We start from the raw sequence: 17,535 nt of genomic DNA on the forward strand, positions 1-17,535 counted from the left end.
CTTTCGGTAGACCTAAGGTATCGAAAACAAGAAACTAATCTAATTAAAAAATCAATACAATCTATTAAAGCAAAACTGGAAACTTTATATTAATTACATATCTAAATTCAAATAAAATTCAATACCTAAATTAAATTATATGTATCTCATTATCTAAATTAGATCTGAATTTAGGTATCTAAATTAAAATTGGCTGTCATAAAATTAATTACAACGTGATTTTTCAAGTTCAGTGCTTTATTTATAGGACTATTACAATAGCGTAGTTACTACATTAACCGAGCACTGACGAAGGACTGAGAAGACATGTCCACGTGTAAATTGTACACGTTTATAGGTGATTTATCTGTCTGTAATGTACTTTACGCTATTGTCAACAGAATATAAAATATGAATTTCAAATGGTTCAGATGATCCTTTTAGTAAACTGATTATTTCATTTTGGATTTCAAACCTTTACTTTTTAGCTTTTTAGTTTTATGTTTTGAGTTTAAAAAACTGTGACATTTAAAATAATTGTTGCCAAATTTATTATTTATGAATCAGAAATGTATAACCAAAAATACAAATTTACTAACATTACGTTTAGGACATATCGGCATCGTGTATTGATTGTCTTTAGTCGTGATCGTCTACAGACATGCGATACAGGCATATGTTAGTAATATTCGTAACATAAACGTAAATCTTGGTAAACCTCCATTCCTAAACTGAAGGGTAGGACTCAGTATCACTGCATTTTTGTTAATTTTTAAATAAAGTGTTCTGACCTTTGTGTCAATCTGAATAAATCACGTGATTACATGTAACAACGTGTTAGATTTATAAGAACATAGATGTATTACAACCTCTGTTCACTGCTATTTTTTATATCTCAACCTTGAAAACCTTGATCATGGTTGATTAGAAATAATAACATACATATTTTGTTCCATTTAGTCGTAAAATTAAAGTAATTCTACAAAGATCGCATGTCTAATCTTCCACCATTTAAATATAAAAAATAAAGAAACTGCACATCATGGATGCATATTTAAAAACTTGGATCTTTTTTGTTAGCACACACCAAACCACTCAAACTTTTATATTCGGTTTGTATGTATACAATGTATTGTAATGTTTTGATTGCTCTCTCATGCATTTGTCTCAAGACTTTCTAGAATGTTATTCTATTAATTGTTAAGCACTGTGTCCAGGATGTTCTTTCGTCGCCATCAGCACGAGGCAACACCGCGCTGCTGCATTCCATGCTGATGGCCAGAGGCAGTAGATCAGAGAAAAATAGGAGCTCTACTAGACTCCTTTCTTGTAAAACAAGAAATGACATAGTTATTAACAATCGCATTGTGGTGGTTAGTTTATATGACTTCGGAAGGTTTTGGTTTATCAACAAAATATAACCAAAAACTTAAATATTATTTATAAGTGAATTTTTGTTTTAAGTATATAATTTTAATTTTAAATTTTAAGTATCAAACTTCCATTATATTCATTAATTTTTTACATATTCATGTTTTTCTTGATCCTTTAATATTTAGCAGATGAATTTTCTAGTAGCGGTCTACCTTAAATATCTTTTGAATTTATGTTTTATTATTTATCTCAAACTTCGAAGTATTCACTAACACGACAACTGCTCCACAAATTCAAGAATTTAACTTAAATTAATCGTTCAGTAGCCTCTTAAGAGCTCGTTTATCGAAGAGGGCATTTTGTAAGCTCTACTGTTCCACAGTGTAGTTGCAGTGTTGTATTTTAATTATGGTTAGGGTCTAAAATTAAAGGTGTTAGAAAGCTTTGTGGCTGGCGCTTGGTCGAAATAAAACCTTAAAAGGGCAAGGGGTGAGTTCGGTGGTACAAATATCCAACACAGAACCTTGAAAAAAGTAAGACACAAATATTTATCTAGAAAACTTTAAGAATGATTAATTATTGAGACTAATAATTTCAATCGCTCATTGAATACAATCTCAGTTAAATATAATTCTGAGTCAGCTGAGTCAATCAGTTGCTTATTATATTGCTAATAAAACAATTGCGTTTAAATTTTGAATTTTTTAGCGGATTTAGGTACTTTATTAAGTTAAATATTTTAAAATGTTCAAAAAAAATATCTCAACGTTGTTTATTCATTGCAGAACGTTTTTAATGCTTAGTTTTAACTGGATAAGCCCGCATCGCTATTCTGTAACCGGTTAATTTCCTCAATGACAAAATTTCAGGTCATTTTGCTTTTGTCAAGGCATGTTTACTACTAATGCAATGTTTAATCTCTAGTCTGAATTCTCACTCTTGTTAGATAACAGGATTTATGTTTTTGGGCTGTTTTTGTACCTTACTAGAGCATTCTATGAAATGGATCACCCATTGTTACTCAACAAACTTTAATTCTTGGGTTTCAGCGGAATGACATATGATTGGATCACCTTTATCTTCTGAACCACAAACAGATATTTTAAATATCTGTTATTGATGGTACGGGATGTTTGAGAAGAACTTTCATAAGAACGGAGTCCCTCAAGGTTCCGTCCTTGGGCCCCTTTTATTTTTACTTTTTGTAAATGAAATTCAGCAAAGTATTGGTGACTCTTAGCTATTTCTGTTTGCAGATGATACCTCTAATGTCATATCTGACCGCAATCATATCAGTTCGAAGCCCAAGCCTTCGTCCAGAGTAGCTCGTTGTTGCAATGGTCAAATGAGAATTCTTCGTTTTTGTAACACTTCTAACACTTCTCTACAACTAGTCTTCTCAATTAAGTTTTAAGAAATCAACTGAATCATCAAATATAATAGGAGATTCTAAAGTGTTTGCTCTTCGAACTTTAACTACCTTGGAATCGTAGTTGACGCCAACTAATATTCTATAATCATATTGGCAAAGTTACTAAAAGACTTAGCAGCTGCTCATTTTTAATGTACAGACTGTTTTGTTTTGCCTGTAAGTAAATTCTTTTGCTTACTTATTATAGCTGTTTGTATCCCTATATTAGTTGTGGATTGCCTATTAGGAGATCTGAAAGCAAATACTCTCAATACGATTTTCTTCAGCAGAAAAGAGCTATAAGGATTGTTTTCAAACTAAATCATGCTCAGTTCTGTATAAATTTCATTCGACAAACGTATATCCTGACAATACAAGATATACATACATATTACAATACAAAATATTTTCTCAACTTTTCACTGTCAATAATAATGCTACTTAAAATTACTCCTTAAATGGAAATTTCCTGGTATTACCTCAACACAAGACAGACATTTTGACCTTATTTTGAAAAACAGAGTTTATATTTTTTTGTCTGTATTTTTAACTCCTTGCCTTCTTACTTAAAAACTATTTCTAATCATAGGGAATTTCTGGTAAACTTAAAAATGTCTTATTTTGAAAGAATACTACAGAGTCGGAAATACATTGAGAATAAAAAATTGTAGACTACTATTATTATCTTAATGTAAGCTGTAAATAGCTAATTTAAATCACGTTACTGTGCAAATAGCGCGTAGGTAAGTAATGTGTTTTGACGAATGCCCCCGCATGAGAATAACTTTCACAACTAATGTTGACAAATTTGTATTCTCGTAACTTAAATTTGAACTTACTTCTCTTCGTGTTTTTGTAAATATAAATTTATACAGTTTTGTTTATATTTTAAATGACAGCTTCGTTATTAATTCTGTAGTACAATGTTTTTCTGAATTATTTATCTTATTTTTAGATGTGTACCAATCATTATATGCACACTAATTATACGTATCCGGTGCTTAACAATTTTATTTTTTTTTAACTCTTTGTAAAGTACAGCATTGAAATTTGTTATTTACTTACTTTATTTTAAAACCTGAGGATTATTCATTATATCAATAAAATAAGAGAAATAGCTGCTCAAGCCAAAGCAGTTTTAATAAACATGTTGAAATGAGTAAGTAACCATTATAGTTTTAACTTGAGTTATCCTACGTGCAATGAACGCAATTTCACAAAAAGATAAACATGTTTAGAACTAAAGAACTGACTACTACAACACGTGTACGTAATATTTAAGTTGGTTTAACAATGACCTTCATGTTCTCTTCTGTGTTATCACTTCCACCTTAAACTTGTACTATTCAGTAACTAAGACAGCTACCGAAGATGGCTGACTTGCAGTACACCGCTGTAGATGGAGGAAAGTGTGTAGGGACCAATGAACCCAACACACGACGGGTCCATCTCTACACGAGTGTCGCCATTTGTAAGTATTGGTATTGTTTAGAACTAAAGAACTGACTACTACTACACGTGTACGTAATATTTAAGTTGGTTTAACAATGACCTTCATGTTCTCTTCTGTGTTATCACTTCCACCTTAAACTTGTACTATTCAGTAACTAAGACAGCTACCGAAGATGGCTGACTTGCAGTACACCGCTGTAGATGGAGGAAACTGTGTAGGGACCAATGAACCCAACACACGACGGGTCCATCTCTACACGAGTGTCGCCATTTGTAAGTATTGGTATTGTTTAGAACTAAAGAACTGACTACTACTACACGTGTACGTAATATTTAAGTTGGTTTAACAATGACCTTCATGTTCTCTTCTGTGTTATCACTTCCACCTTAAACTTGTACTATTCAGTAACTAAGACATCTACCGAAGATGGCTGACTTGCAGTACACCGCTGTAGATGGAGGAAACTGTGTAGGGACCAATGAACCCAACACACGACGGGTCCATCTCTACACGAGTGTCGCCATTTGTAAGTATTGGTATTGTTTAGAACTAAAGAACTGACTACTACTACTACACGTGTACGTAATATTTAAGTTGGTTTAACAATGACCTTCATGTTCTCTTCTGTGTTATCACTTCCACCTTAAACTTGTACTATTCAGTAACTAAGACATCTACCGAAGATGGCTGACTTGCAGTACACCGCTATAGATGGAGGAAACTGTGTAGGGACCAATGAACCCAACACACGACGGGTCCATCTCTACACGAGTGTCGCCATTTGTGAGTATTGGTATTGTTTAGAACTAAAGAACTGACTACTACTACACGTGTACGTAATATTTAAGTTGGTTTAACAATGACCTTCATGTTCTCTACTGTGTTATCACTTCCACCTTAAACTTGTACTATTCAGTAACTAAGACAGCTACCGAAGATGGCTGACTTGCAGTACACCGCTGTAGATGGAGGAAACTGTGTAGGGACCAATGAACCCAACACACGACGGGTCCATCTCTACACGAGTGTCGCCATTTGTGAGTATTGGTATTGTTTAGAACTAAAGAACTGACTACTACTACACGTGTACGTAATATTTAAGTTGGTTTAACAATGACCTTCATGTTCTCTACTGTGTTATCACTTCCACCTTAAACTTGTACTATTCAGTAACTAAGACAGCTACCGAAGATGGCTGACTTGCAGTACACCGCTGTAGATGGAGGAAACTGTGTAGGGACCAATGAACCCAACACACGACGGGTCCATCTCTACACGAGTGTCGCCATTTGTGAGTATTGGTATTGTTTAGAACTAAAGAACTGACTACTACTACACGTGTACGTAATATTTAAGTTGGTTTAACAATGACCTTCATGTTCTCTACTGTGTTATCACTTCCACCTTAAACTTGTACTATTCAGTAACTAAGACAGCTACCGAAGATGGCTGACCTGAAGTACACCGCTGTAGATGGAGGGAACTGAGTAGGGACCAATGAACCCAACACACGACGGGTCCATCTCTACACGAGTGTCGCCATTTGTAAGTATTGGTATTGACGAATTATTTTAATTGTATATCAAACCTATCTTATTTCATAGAGCAAATGTTTTACATCGATCGCATGAGTGGGTGTTCTATTGCTGTGAACTCTGCCAGGGATGTATTAATATAGCGGCACTACTAGCTGACTCTTCCACGCCTAGTTGTGATTTGGTTATAGCAAGATTAATACTATATACAAATTATGGATCATTGTGTATGGTAATAATTTCAAGTGCAATAAATAATATATATATATATATATTATATACAAACAAGGGCAGTAGCAACCCTTGCCAGCTGGAGGGTGGTGGAGAGCCCCCTTCGAAAGCCGTACTGATCACTGCGTATCTGATGATGGAAGTCCTTTGGAAACCTGGCCAGTATAAACCGCTCTAAAACCGTAGAGAGGATCGAGAGGAGGGAAATCAGTCTATAGTTCTCAGGTTGGACCAGGTCTTGGCCAGCTTTGGGAATAAGTACGAGGTTAACCAGCTTTCAGGGTGTTGGACAGTGCCTAATAGAGAGACAGGAGTTCATGATCGCAGTTACCCAATGCAACGTCCGTTGCGGGAGTCGGTTAAGGGCTGCAGAACCAAGATTATCGGGACAAGCAGCTTCCCAAAGTGTAGCCTGGTATGAAGGGTGGAAGTTCGCCATCATCTTCGTCATCAGACTCCTCTCGATCAAAAGCCTTCAACCACAGGTAATCGTGGTAATCGCCGAAGATGATTAGGAAAGGGGTCACCAGGTGACGTGGAATTACCAACAGCAGCCTGTAGAGAAGACACGTACTGGTCAAGATCGTTCAGAACACTGTCATGCTGCGCTCTCTTGGTATCCTGACACTGGGCGACTATACAAAGGCGCAATCTCGACACCTCTTTGACTCGGCTGATTGCTCGGATTGGGATCACATCAGGGCCTGCTTCACTGCGTCGCCCTAGGGCGTTACTGGACGACCCTCCCTAGGCGCTTCACTCATCTAGACTTGTCGTGCATCCTCCAACTCAGCCGACCACGTTCATCTTCTTCATCGCTCATCTATTTGTTACCGACTTAATTCCATTAACTACAATTCAGCACTATACCGTTCTCCCACAGCTGGAAATACACCGATCATCAAGCTTACTTTATGCTTTTAATACTATAAATGTAAGCAAAATTAAAATTGTTGTTGAAATAATTAAACATATGGCTGTACTGTCATAAAACTATTATTATCTAGAACAGAGTATTACGTTTGGCTCTAGAACATAACAGACTCTAGAAGTCAATTCAACCCTTTTAAAACTAAAAACCCTTAAATTTGCAATAACAAATTGACGTATATTAATCGAAATAAAAGAATACATATATGTAAAATTGTATTGAAATCGGTTCAGTGGTTTCGGAAATTAGCGTAGACAAACATCGTGACACGATATTGGTGTATATATATATATATATATATATATATATATATATTGGTACGACTCTAACTTAGTTAACGATAGAAAATCCTAATTAAGTGAAGATTTTCGGGTTAATTATTTAAATAAACAAAAAAGCAATAAAGCTCGACTCAATTTTTAAGTTTTATTTTAAAATACAAATCTGAATTTATCGAAATTCAAATTATTAGAGGATTCAAAAAATAAGCGTTTTGCAATTAGGCGTTTCGCGTGTGTGATAGAACGTATTAAAGTAACTCCCGACGTAGTACGAGTGCGGAACTGTTTACGCCTACGTTAATATATCACAATCAGCTCATGTAATCAAATTTTTAAATTATTTTCAGTAGGAAAGGAGAGAAATTAAACACAAAAGAAGAATTACATATTTATCTAAATTATAATAAAGATCCTCATAACATTTTAAATAGTAATCTGAAAAATAAGAAAAATCAAATTTTTGAAAAAATTAAAATATTAAATACAGATTTCTAATAAGAAAATTACAATTGTGTCATTTAAATTTAACATATGTTTAAAAGGTCCACATGTGTATATCTAATTGTTTATTATTTATTTGTTTATTTAGAGGTTAATGTACACTGATGATGGTTAAAAACCGAAACACGCGTATGTAATAAAAAGTTTTAATTTAAAGGGTTTTAGTTATTTTTATTACATTAATATTTTCATTAGATTTACGATCTGACAAATTTAAATAATTTCACAGTTTCACAAAGAGCTTGTGTAAAACATTTTACTACAGTATAAGTGGATTAAAACAATTATATGAAACACCACACCATCAGTATTCCAGACTTTCAAATGTAAATTTACAACCGTGCTTGAACATTTTGTTGCAGTAAACATAATTTATGTAATTCTTGGAACAACGTTCACCTGGTCATCGCCGATGCTGATAAAGCTGCAGTTGTCCGGTGCTGATGCCAGCACGGTGGCGTCAGGATTGACTGTTGGAGGTATGGTCGGTCCCTTCATGTCAGGGATGCTGATGGACAGATTGGGTCGCAAAGGGACTGCGGTTATAGCGATGGGCCTGGTCACCTCGTCCTACACGTTACTCACCTTCACGAGAACAGTCTGGATACTGGCAGCAGGAAGGTTCTTAGGTGGAATGTCCTTTGCCATAACGTTCTCAGCCGTACCTACTTACGTTGCTGAGATTTCAGAAGTAAGATACTTGTATAAGAACTTTACTTTTTCAAATTTACTTTCTCACCCCTCCCTTTCTGCTGCTATTGCTATTCCATGTATTCTGCAACAGGACTCAGTCCGTGGAGTGCTGAACACGCTGAACATGATCTCGATCGCCTCCGGAGGTCTGTTGATGTTCTCTGTCGCCCCGTTTGTCAGTTATCGCTTGATCCACTACATCATGCTCGGAATCTGCGCCATGTTCTTTCTGCTGTGTCCGCTTCTACCAGAGTCACCCTATACGTTAGTGATGAAAAACCGAATCGGCAAAGCTAAACACGTCCTCACTTGGCTCAGGGAGAAGAGACCGGAGTCGGTCGTCGAAACAGAGCTTCAAATTATACAGGTTGTTGTTGTTTTAGTATATATTTTACAAAACAATATTGCGTATTTTATGTTTATTAGCTATAAAGTGAGATGCAGTTTACAACAGAGCCTTTTGGTTTGCACCGCAGGGTTCTTGATTTCATTCTTCAGAAAAACAATGCTAAAATTCACACAGTTATTTAATAAGTGAATTTAATGATGAATTATGTCACTGAGTATCCAGAATGATACCGGCTAATGCATGACTGAGTCCGGCATAGTTTGGACAAACCTCTGTCGGAGAGCAAAACTGAACTTTGCTCTCTGAACAGGTTGGACAACCAATGAAAATAAAATCACTGTCGGCCGGCGTTATTCAACAATATTTGGATATTCATAGAAACCTATCAGCTCTGGTTCACGTCAGTAGTATTAAAAAAATTAATTAATTAAAAAGAAAACACTACAATTGGAGGCTCATTTTAAATAACTACTTAAGTTGCTGGACTCTAGATTAAGTGTATTAATATTATTATTAAATTATATCACTGGCCACACTACTGGTAATAGTGGCCAGTAAATTCCGAAAAAGTTATTGTGAATTATACTTTGTAAATTATTGATGGAATAAATTATTATTATTATTATTATTATTATTATATTATAGTTTGTTTTGAAAACAATCATAAATCAAGTCGTGTAACAAAACAACACAGTACTGTATCAATTTTCATCATCTAGCTATGCCGATCAATCTCTACATTGAACTTGCTTATTTCATATAAACGTTATTACAAATTCCTGTATCCCCATTAACAATTTGCCATAATAATTTAAAGAGAAACAAGAGAAATAAGGACTTTCTGATAAACTTCGATTAACACGAGTAAATATGCTGTTTTTGAGTTTAGAGATCACTCAGTATTAAAAACGGTATACAGAAATCATAGCTGAGAGCTTTGATTGGTTGTTAGACTTTCTTTAAGTCCTTTCTGGTCCTCCGTTATATTAATTTGTTGTAAATAGATAACATAGAGTTCTACGATGGTCTAACCATTGTATTTGGCTGAACGCTAAGAAACCTTATGACTCAGGTGATTTCTCGAGAATTAATTGAGCTATAAACTTAAAAACTGTATATTTTGTTATCACTAATACTTTTTACAAACTCTTGTTCAGTCCGCATATCGGTCTGTATGTCTATTTTCAATTGAATATCTCAAGAAAGAAGGATATGAGTTACTGGAATGATAACGATTGTTTTGAATCAATCCATTGTAGTAATGTATGTTTGAAAGAGTAAACGTAGGTACTATTACTGTGTATGAAATCAATGAGTACTACAATTTGTGCACAGAAAGCCGTAGCTGAGAGTGAAGCAGAATCAAGTTCTGTCGTAGATCTGTTCACTTCCAGAGGGAGTCGGCGCGCCTTTACAACCTGCTGCGTGCTGTTCGCTCTGCAGCAACTGGCGGGTATCACAGTCATCGTCTACTACCTGCAGACGATCTTCGAGATGACGGGAGCCGCGATCTCCAGCAGCACCTCGTCCACCGTAGTCGGCGCCATCAAGTTTTGGGCGGGTTTCGCGTGTCCGCTGGCCGTCAAGAACTTCGGCTACAAGAAACCGCTGATCGTGTCCGCGCTCGGCGCAGCTTTGGGAATGGTAAGATCATGTGAACGGCTGCAAATACTCAACGAGCATCACCGGTAAATTAACGTTTCTTATTAATAGAGGTTTCTACAATGAAACAGATTTGAATACTGAGCAACGGGAATACCTTAATTGAAGAAGAAGCATGAAATTGTCCAAGAGCTGGCAACCAGTGATACAGAGGCAATATTCTATCATAACTGGTCTGAGCTTGGGCAAGCTTAAGCGAATCACGAGAAAGCACCGCCTCTTCCACTCGCCTGTACAGGCGACTGCTTATTATTGGCAGTTTCGGTTAAACAAATGTACAGACGACTGCTTATTATTGGCAGTTTCGGTTAAACAAATGTTGATTAAAGATGGCTCTCCACATTAGGTGCGAAATAATTCAAGGAGGTAATTGTGTAAGCAATGTGACGAAACTCTTTAAACCGGGAGTGTCTGATGTTAGTTTCGTAAATCGTGGTTAAATCAGCGTCAAAACACCATACACTAACCTTTAAGGTGACGAATTTCAATATCTTCATCTAGTTGTCTGACGATTATATAACTTTACTAATGTATAACATGTCACCTCACGATCGGTATTAAGTATACCAAACTAAGAAAATTATGATTTAAGGAAAGAATTATCGTTTCATATTTTTAACCCTACCGATGCCCTCCCATCTCGACCAGCAATGTTAGCACAGATTGTGGGCTTTACAGTGCAAATTGGCTGTCGGCTCCTATTGTGGGTAACAAAAATTAGTCTGCAACGAAACAACTGAGAACGAAAACATTTTTAAACAAACTAAATACAACCATTAGTCACTTTAACTTGTGACATAGCAGCACATTGTATGAGTAGGATTAGTTGGCATACTTTCGTAACCAAGATAGATTTCTCTTACGGTTCCGCCATGGAATTTGGTTGAGCATAATAAAACTTATAACTCAGGGTGATATCGCAATAATGGTTCGAGCTTGAAAAACTTGAACAAAAGCTTGAAAAACTATAATATTTTTCTGTCACTAATAGTTCTGAAAAATCTCCTCTAATGTCCGTATGTCTGTTTTCCACTAAGGATCTCAAGAACAAATCAGTCTTGCACTTGAAATGCTGTAAATAGCTACATGTCTACGTAGGTTACATTTGGTTTATTGATGAGGAAGTCCCTCCGTAGATTTTAATTATTTATTTTTGCTATTTATTTCATTCCTATGGTAAAAAAATATGCATTTATGGCTGCAGTTATATGACAAGTTAAAATACGATGAATAATAATATGGACAATTGCCATGCTACAAACAATGAATATATAAATAATACAATAATATTAATAGTTCAAAAATATCTAACAGTAAATAATAAGTGCAAAAAGCTATAAATAAATAACAAATGCAAAAACCACTAAACAATAAAAACAATAATACTACATGCAAAGGAAAAACATTTTATGCTCATGTAACAGTCATTAAGCAAGACCACTGTTATTATCGCTTCTGATCATAGCTGCACTGTGGAAGTCATAGTATCGCTGGTAATAGCGCCTACTGAACAAGTCTAATCACGTGACGGAGTCTCTGGTGGAATACGAAAGTCCACTTGTGACAGAAGCGTCGAACAATCCAGCTGTCAGGAACAGAACATCTGCGATACAAATGTTAGACCAGACAGGGCTAACATACTCCAGGAGTTGACGAACTAAGGAAGTGAAGATTAGTAGACTAGAAATCTAAAACATGAATACTGGAAGCACTCGAAGTCATACACATAGTTAAAAACTCACTAGAAGTTGTTCTCACCTAAAACAAAATCACGATGGTATTAGCCATTTATCGAGACAACGTATAATCACGAAAACGTAGTCTCGTCAGAAGGGCATCAGTAAGTAAGTAAGTTACTTTAATATTTACAAATTTTACTTTATATTACTTTCCAAGCAGATGTCTCGCATGAAAGGGCTAAGTTATAATAAGAAAATATAGATTGTACTTATGGACAAGGCGCGCGAGGTGTGCTTGGCAACAATATGGTCGGCTACAAAGTTATAGAAAGAAAAGATTATCACGCGTACCAATTAGGTATTAATCCGCCAAGAATTTAGTTCCAAGAACATCATGCTAATCTTATGCTACCCAGTAACGAGTATCAAGATTGCAAAGATATTTATTATATAAAATTAAACTAAATAACGGTACAGCTTGATGTTTACAATTGAAAAATATTAAACCTCGACATAGAGTATTCTGGTCGTGGATCGAGGACAATGTTTGACACAGAAAGGAGAGTGGGGTGTATTGGCAGTTCGCTCCGTAGGTCTTTTTTTTCAACCGATTGTACCGGTCATTTATTCACGAAGAATATAACGATTAGTGTTGCCCTCGTAGAATATTTAAATCTCTCTAATAACTCATTTTCTCCTTAAAATTCACCCATACTTGAGCCCGTGTGTGTGTAATTGTTACTCTTAAAGAGTGTTTGTATCTGAACTGCCGGCGAACTTGTAAAAATGTGATCGGCTTGCTGTGGCTATTCACTGGTAAAAAGCGCGTACGGATGAATTAAATTCAAAGTGCAATGACACCGTACAAGAAAGTGCAAAACGAACATGCGCTCTGAAGAAGTACTTCACTGCAGGTAGTGCAATCGATTTTGGGTTCGGAAAATAGATGTTCTGTTCTATTCTTGCTCTTTAAGGTAACATTCCCAATACTTCGCGCAAAGTTTCAGGCATTTAAACTAGGAAATCTAGGCAATTTTGTGAGTAGTGCGAAAGTTAGGTATCTTGATTAGCCTGTAGATACCTAACCTCTGTCTCTGTCTGTTAGCCTGTGACCGCACGTGTTCTTCCTGCTGGACGTCGACACTATTTATTAGCGGCCGAGTAGTGTAAGGGTGGCCGAGGCGCAGCCTAGAGTAAACAACTGAACCCAGAAGTACGCAATTCAGCCACAAAAGTTTCAGATAAATTAAATATTTGTTTATTTTTAATTTATGTATAAACATTCGGTTTAGAAAGATACAGCGTAATTATATGATAGTTATTACCACTGGGAAGTTTTATAATTTCCTCATATAGTTAACACTACATAACAAACCATGTTTAAAAATCAAGGGTGATTTTCTTGTTATTCAGTAAGATAAAGTCGAATACTAAGAGAATGTCTGTTTGAAGGTGTTAACATTTTCAGGGTGGTCTGGGTGTATTTTTCTCATTGAAATTGAACGGGTTCGAAGTTCACCACCTCAACTGGTTGCCGATTATGAGCGTCATTGTTTACATGTCCTTTTTTATTGCAGGTAAGACGTATCCATAAGATGAAAATAACTACAGAGAGTAATAAGTGAAAATCTAGTGCATGAAATAATTCGACACTTGTGGATTATTGTAAAGTAAACAATTGTCTCCAAACGAAGTTGATAGAAATTTTTACTAGGTGAACTATCTTATCGTTTTCATCTCGCACTATATTCAATGGTTACGTCTGAGTTCTACAGTCTAGTTACATTATCGCTTTCTTCTCGCACCAATTATTTTGACTTTCGCTTTCATCTGTTACTATGTATATGGCTATGTCCTAGTACTACAACCTTGCAACACTTTCGTTTTCATCTGTTACTATGTATATGGCTATTTCCTAGTACTACAACCTTGCAACACTTTCGTTTTCATCTGTTACTATGTATATGGCTATGTCCTAGTACTACAACCTTGCAACACTTTCGTTATAATCTGTTACTATGTATATGGCTATTTCCTAGTACTACAACCTTGCAACACTTTCGTTTTTCATCTGTTACTATGTATATGGCTATATCCTAGTACTACAACCTTGCAACACTTTCGTTTTCATCTGTTACTATGTATATGGCTATGTCCTAGTACTACAACCTTGCAAACACTTTCGTTTTCATCTGTTACTATGTATATGGCTATGTCCTAGTACTACAACCTTGCAACACTTTCGATTTCATCTGTTACTATGTATATGGCTATGTCCTAGTACTACAACCTTGCAACACTTTCGTTTTCATCTGTTACTATGTATATGGCTATGTCCTAGTACTACAACCTTGCAACACTTTCGTTTTCATCTGTTACTATGTATATGGCTATTTCCTAGTACTACAACCTTGCAACACTTTCGCTTTCATCTCGTATGAGCTATCATTTGTATGGCTATGTTCTCGTACGCAATCTAGCAACAATGTCCTTTTCATCTTATTACATTTGTATGTCTATATCCTAGTTCTACAGTCTAGTTACATTATCGCTTTCTTCCCGTTCTATTTGTATAATTAGCCTATGTCCTCATAGTATAGTGTAGCGACAATTTGGCTTTCATCTCATACTATTTGTATGGCTATGTCCTAATACAACACTAGCTTTATCTCGTACTATTCGTATAATGATGTTCTAGTGCTACAACCTACTTACATTTTGCTCAAAACAACCATTTTAGTAGATAATGTTTTAGTGTTATGAATTATAAATCTTTAATTTATATACTAAAAAGCCTTGACCCATTAATTTATGAGTGCAATTGTATGACGATTGAATGAAAAAGCTGATGAGTATCTATTTAACTTATACATATGAATTAAGTATTTTAGCAAATATTGGGAGATAACTTTTTAAGAAAGGAGAATGTAAAATACAAAGTTACAGTTTCCCAGAATTTGGCATATATTAATGTAGTCTGCTAACAATGTGTTTGAGAACCAGCTTGACACAAATTTCCTCCGAAAGTTTTCATTGACCGAGTTAAACTCGTTAAAACTAGTTCCTTTAAAATATCCATTAGTTCTAGTAAAGAATCAAAACCCGCGTGATACAAACATTGGATGACTTATAACCTATTAAAATTCATTATTTTTAAATATTAAGTGAATTTTTTACATCATGCGTAAGAAATTGAATATTTAAGGCTAAATGTAACGGAAAATGTTAAGAATCTATCCGAAGTGTGGCACTCTGTGGCTAAATGTATTATTCCTTAATAATGAACCAATTTACAGGAAACAGCAGGTTTTCGGTGAATAACTAAACTAACACATCACTATAATCTGATTGACACCTGATCTCTACAACTTGCAGATCTCGAAAAGTAGTGTTACTAGTATTTTGTACCATTGGACGATTTTAGTTTTTAAAACTGATTCTTAAACTAGATAATTACATAATTTGACGTATAGAATCAGAAAACATATTTTATTTATAAATCAACAAATTTGTGTTCAATAAATAAGACACGTTTTTAATTGGTATAACTCTAAAACTTAATATGAATAGCGTGAAGGACTTATATTTTAATGTATAATTTAAGCATTGTGCAGGATTTGCAAACATCCCATGGGCCATGAGTGGTGAGCTGTTTGCCACCAATGTGAAACCCATCGCGACATGTCTCCTCACGGTCTTGTCCTCCTTCTTCGCCTTCCTCATGACCAAACTGTTCCCCAACATGATCCAGTTGTTCGGCTTGGACTACCTCTTCTTGGCCTGCTCGTTCTTCAACTTCGCCACTGCGGCTTTCGTCGCGTTCTCAGTCAAAGACACCTGTGGCCTGTCGTTCCTCGAGATCCAAGAACTGATGAGTGGGCGAAAGAGGGCTGATATTCTGCTGCATCGTGCACAATGACACTTCTCTCCAATAAATGTTTATACTATTAAAATACAAACAATGGTCTCAATCCTGTCACAGTCAGACCTTGTTTAAATATTACACTATGAATTTGTGTTTTAGAGTTAATGTAAACAAGTTCTATAACACTAATTTAGTTTAGTTATATAACACTGTTGAGATAAAAATAAGGGCATTGGTCCAATAAGAAGTTTATTATAACTCGACATTCTTATTCTCTAGAACATGAGGATTAGAATGGTGTCTTAAACGTCACTGAATAATTGAAACATCTGCTAACCTAAAAGATTCGGCTTATCTACGCTACTATGTATTCGATAAACTCTAATGAGTTAATGTGCCAGATAAAACGCTTGGAAACGGGACTCATGTTCGTCTGAAGAGATCCAAAAATGTCAACAACGAAGAAGCTAAAAACGAACTCCTTGCATCGGTTTAACATCATAGACTCTAGACTACAAAATATAAAAATATACTGTAATCTATGTGATGAGGTATTACCATGGTCTCATCAGGTGCAATATTCAGGAAGGAGAACTGAAACTGAACTCAACATTTGCATTGAATTTTTTGTATTCGAGGCGTACGTGATGTGTCGAAACTATGTATAGTATTTTGAACTTTGTCTCCGACATGTTCTTGGATCTCTTCAGACCAACATGACTCCAGATTCCAGGAGACAAGTCTGTGACAGGGTCGGATTCCAGACGCTGCACTAAGAGAAAGGTGAACTGGAGCTAAACTTAATTGACTCGGCTCTTCGTATTATACGTTAATAAGGTATTTATGGTGGTAGTTAATGCAAATAGCCAAAACTTTAATGGACGGAAATCGATTAGGTGTATGAAGACGAAGGAGGGGTAAGGAGAACTTAGTCAATTACTATGAAATATTTAGTTTTAGAGTTAGGTTAAATTAATTCACTGGCTGAGCGTCATCGAAGGGGCTTGAAAATGTAGTTTCTCTGTATGTCTGTACATTTCTGTGTGTTTGTCCGCTCGACATCTCGAAAAAACTTATCTACAGACTTGAACTTATGCAATAAGCTTCCATTCATGAAATTTGGAACTTTATGAGGCATTACGCTGACACAGTTTATTATTTGTCTGCCAGGGGGATGCAAACTTTTCTTTACTGGACAACATACGTCCGCAGGACATCCTGAAAATGAATTTGCCATGTTAGAAGTTTGATATTTGACATGCAATCTCAGCGAAACTTGTTACACTCACATTGTGTGGCCCACTCGTGCTCTGCCTTTTAGTTTGTTATGATCGTGACTGAGAGTTATACAAACAAATACAAATTTAAGAGTAAGATACGGATTTGAGAGCGATGAGCAAGTAAGATTAAAAAAACATTTTTCTAGTCACAGATTATGGAAAAATTAGCCCAATGATTTTAGTGCACGCTAAAATTCGCGTAGCGCTTATTTTTTAGTTTTCCCGATTATATTGTTACAGCTCTGTACTGCCAAGTACTCCTGACCCAGATGGGGGAGGGTGAATTAAAAGGGCTGAGAATTGCGTTTACC

At 35.7% G+C, this 17,535-nt stretch overlaps 1 protein-coding gene across 2 annotated transcripts; it reads left to right on the forward strand.

Moving 5' to 3' along the window:
• Window positions 1–3,794: 3,794 nt before the first annotated feature.
• On the forward strand, window positions 3,795–16,064 carry LOC124359057 (facilitated trehalose transporter Tret1-like). 2 transcript variants are annotated; one of them, XM_046811462.1, is made up of 6 exons: window positions 3,795–4,235; window positions 8,059–8,387; window positions 8,481–8,756; window positions 10,074–10,382; window positions 13,548–13,656; window positions 15,694–16,064. In XM_046811462.1, exons 1-6 carry the CDS (start codon window positions 4,136–4,138, stop codon window positions 15,996–15,998), a joined length of 1,428 nt encoding a protein of 475 aa, XP_046667418.1. In that variant the 5' UTR covers window positions 3,795–4,135; the 3' UTR covers window positions 15,999–16,064. The 2 variants fall into 2 exon arrangements, with proteins under 2 accessions (XP_046667418.1, XP_046667417.1); XM_046811461.1 differs by lacking the exon at window positions 3,795–4,235 and adding an exon at window positions 4,802–5,508.
• Window positions 16,065–17,535: the final 1,471 nt, after the last annotated feature.

This window comes from Homalodisca vitripennis, chromosome 4, assembly GCF_021130785.1.
Source record: "Homalodisca vitripennis isolate AUS2020 chromosome 4, UT_GWSS_2.1, whole genome shotgun sequence".
Taxonomy (NCBI): Eukaryota; Metazoa; Arthropoda; class Insecta; order Hemiptera; family Cicadellidae; genus Homalodisca; species Homalodisca vitripennis.

Bases quoted from the DNA above. Each gene is read 5' to 3' on its own strand.
- LOC124359057 (XM_046811462.1), top strand. From the start codon at position 4,136: ATGGCTGACTTGCAGTACACCGCTGTAGATGGAGGAAAGTGTGTAGGG. The intron at 10,383-13,547 runs GTAAGATCATGT...TAACATTTTCAG, and splicing joins TCGGCGCAGCTTTGGGAATG to GGTGGTCTGGGTGTATTTTT. The intron at 13,657-15,693 runs GTAAGACGTATC...AGCATTGTGCAG, and splicing joins CATGTCCTTTTTTATTGCAG to GATTTGCAAACATCCCATGG.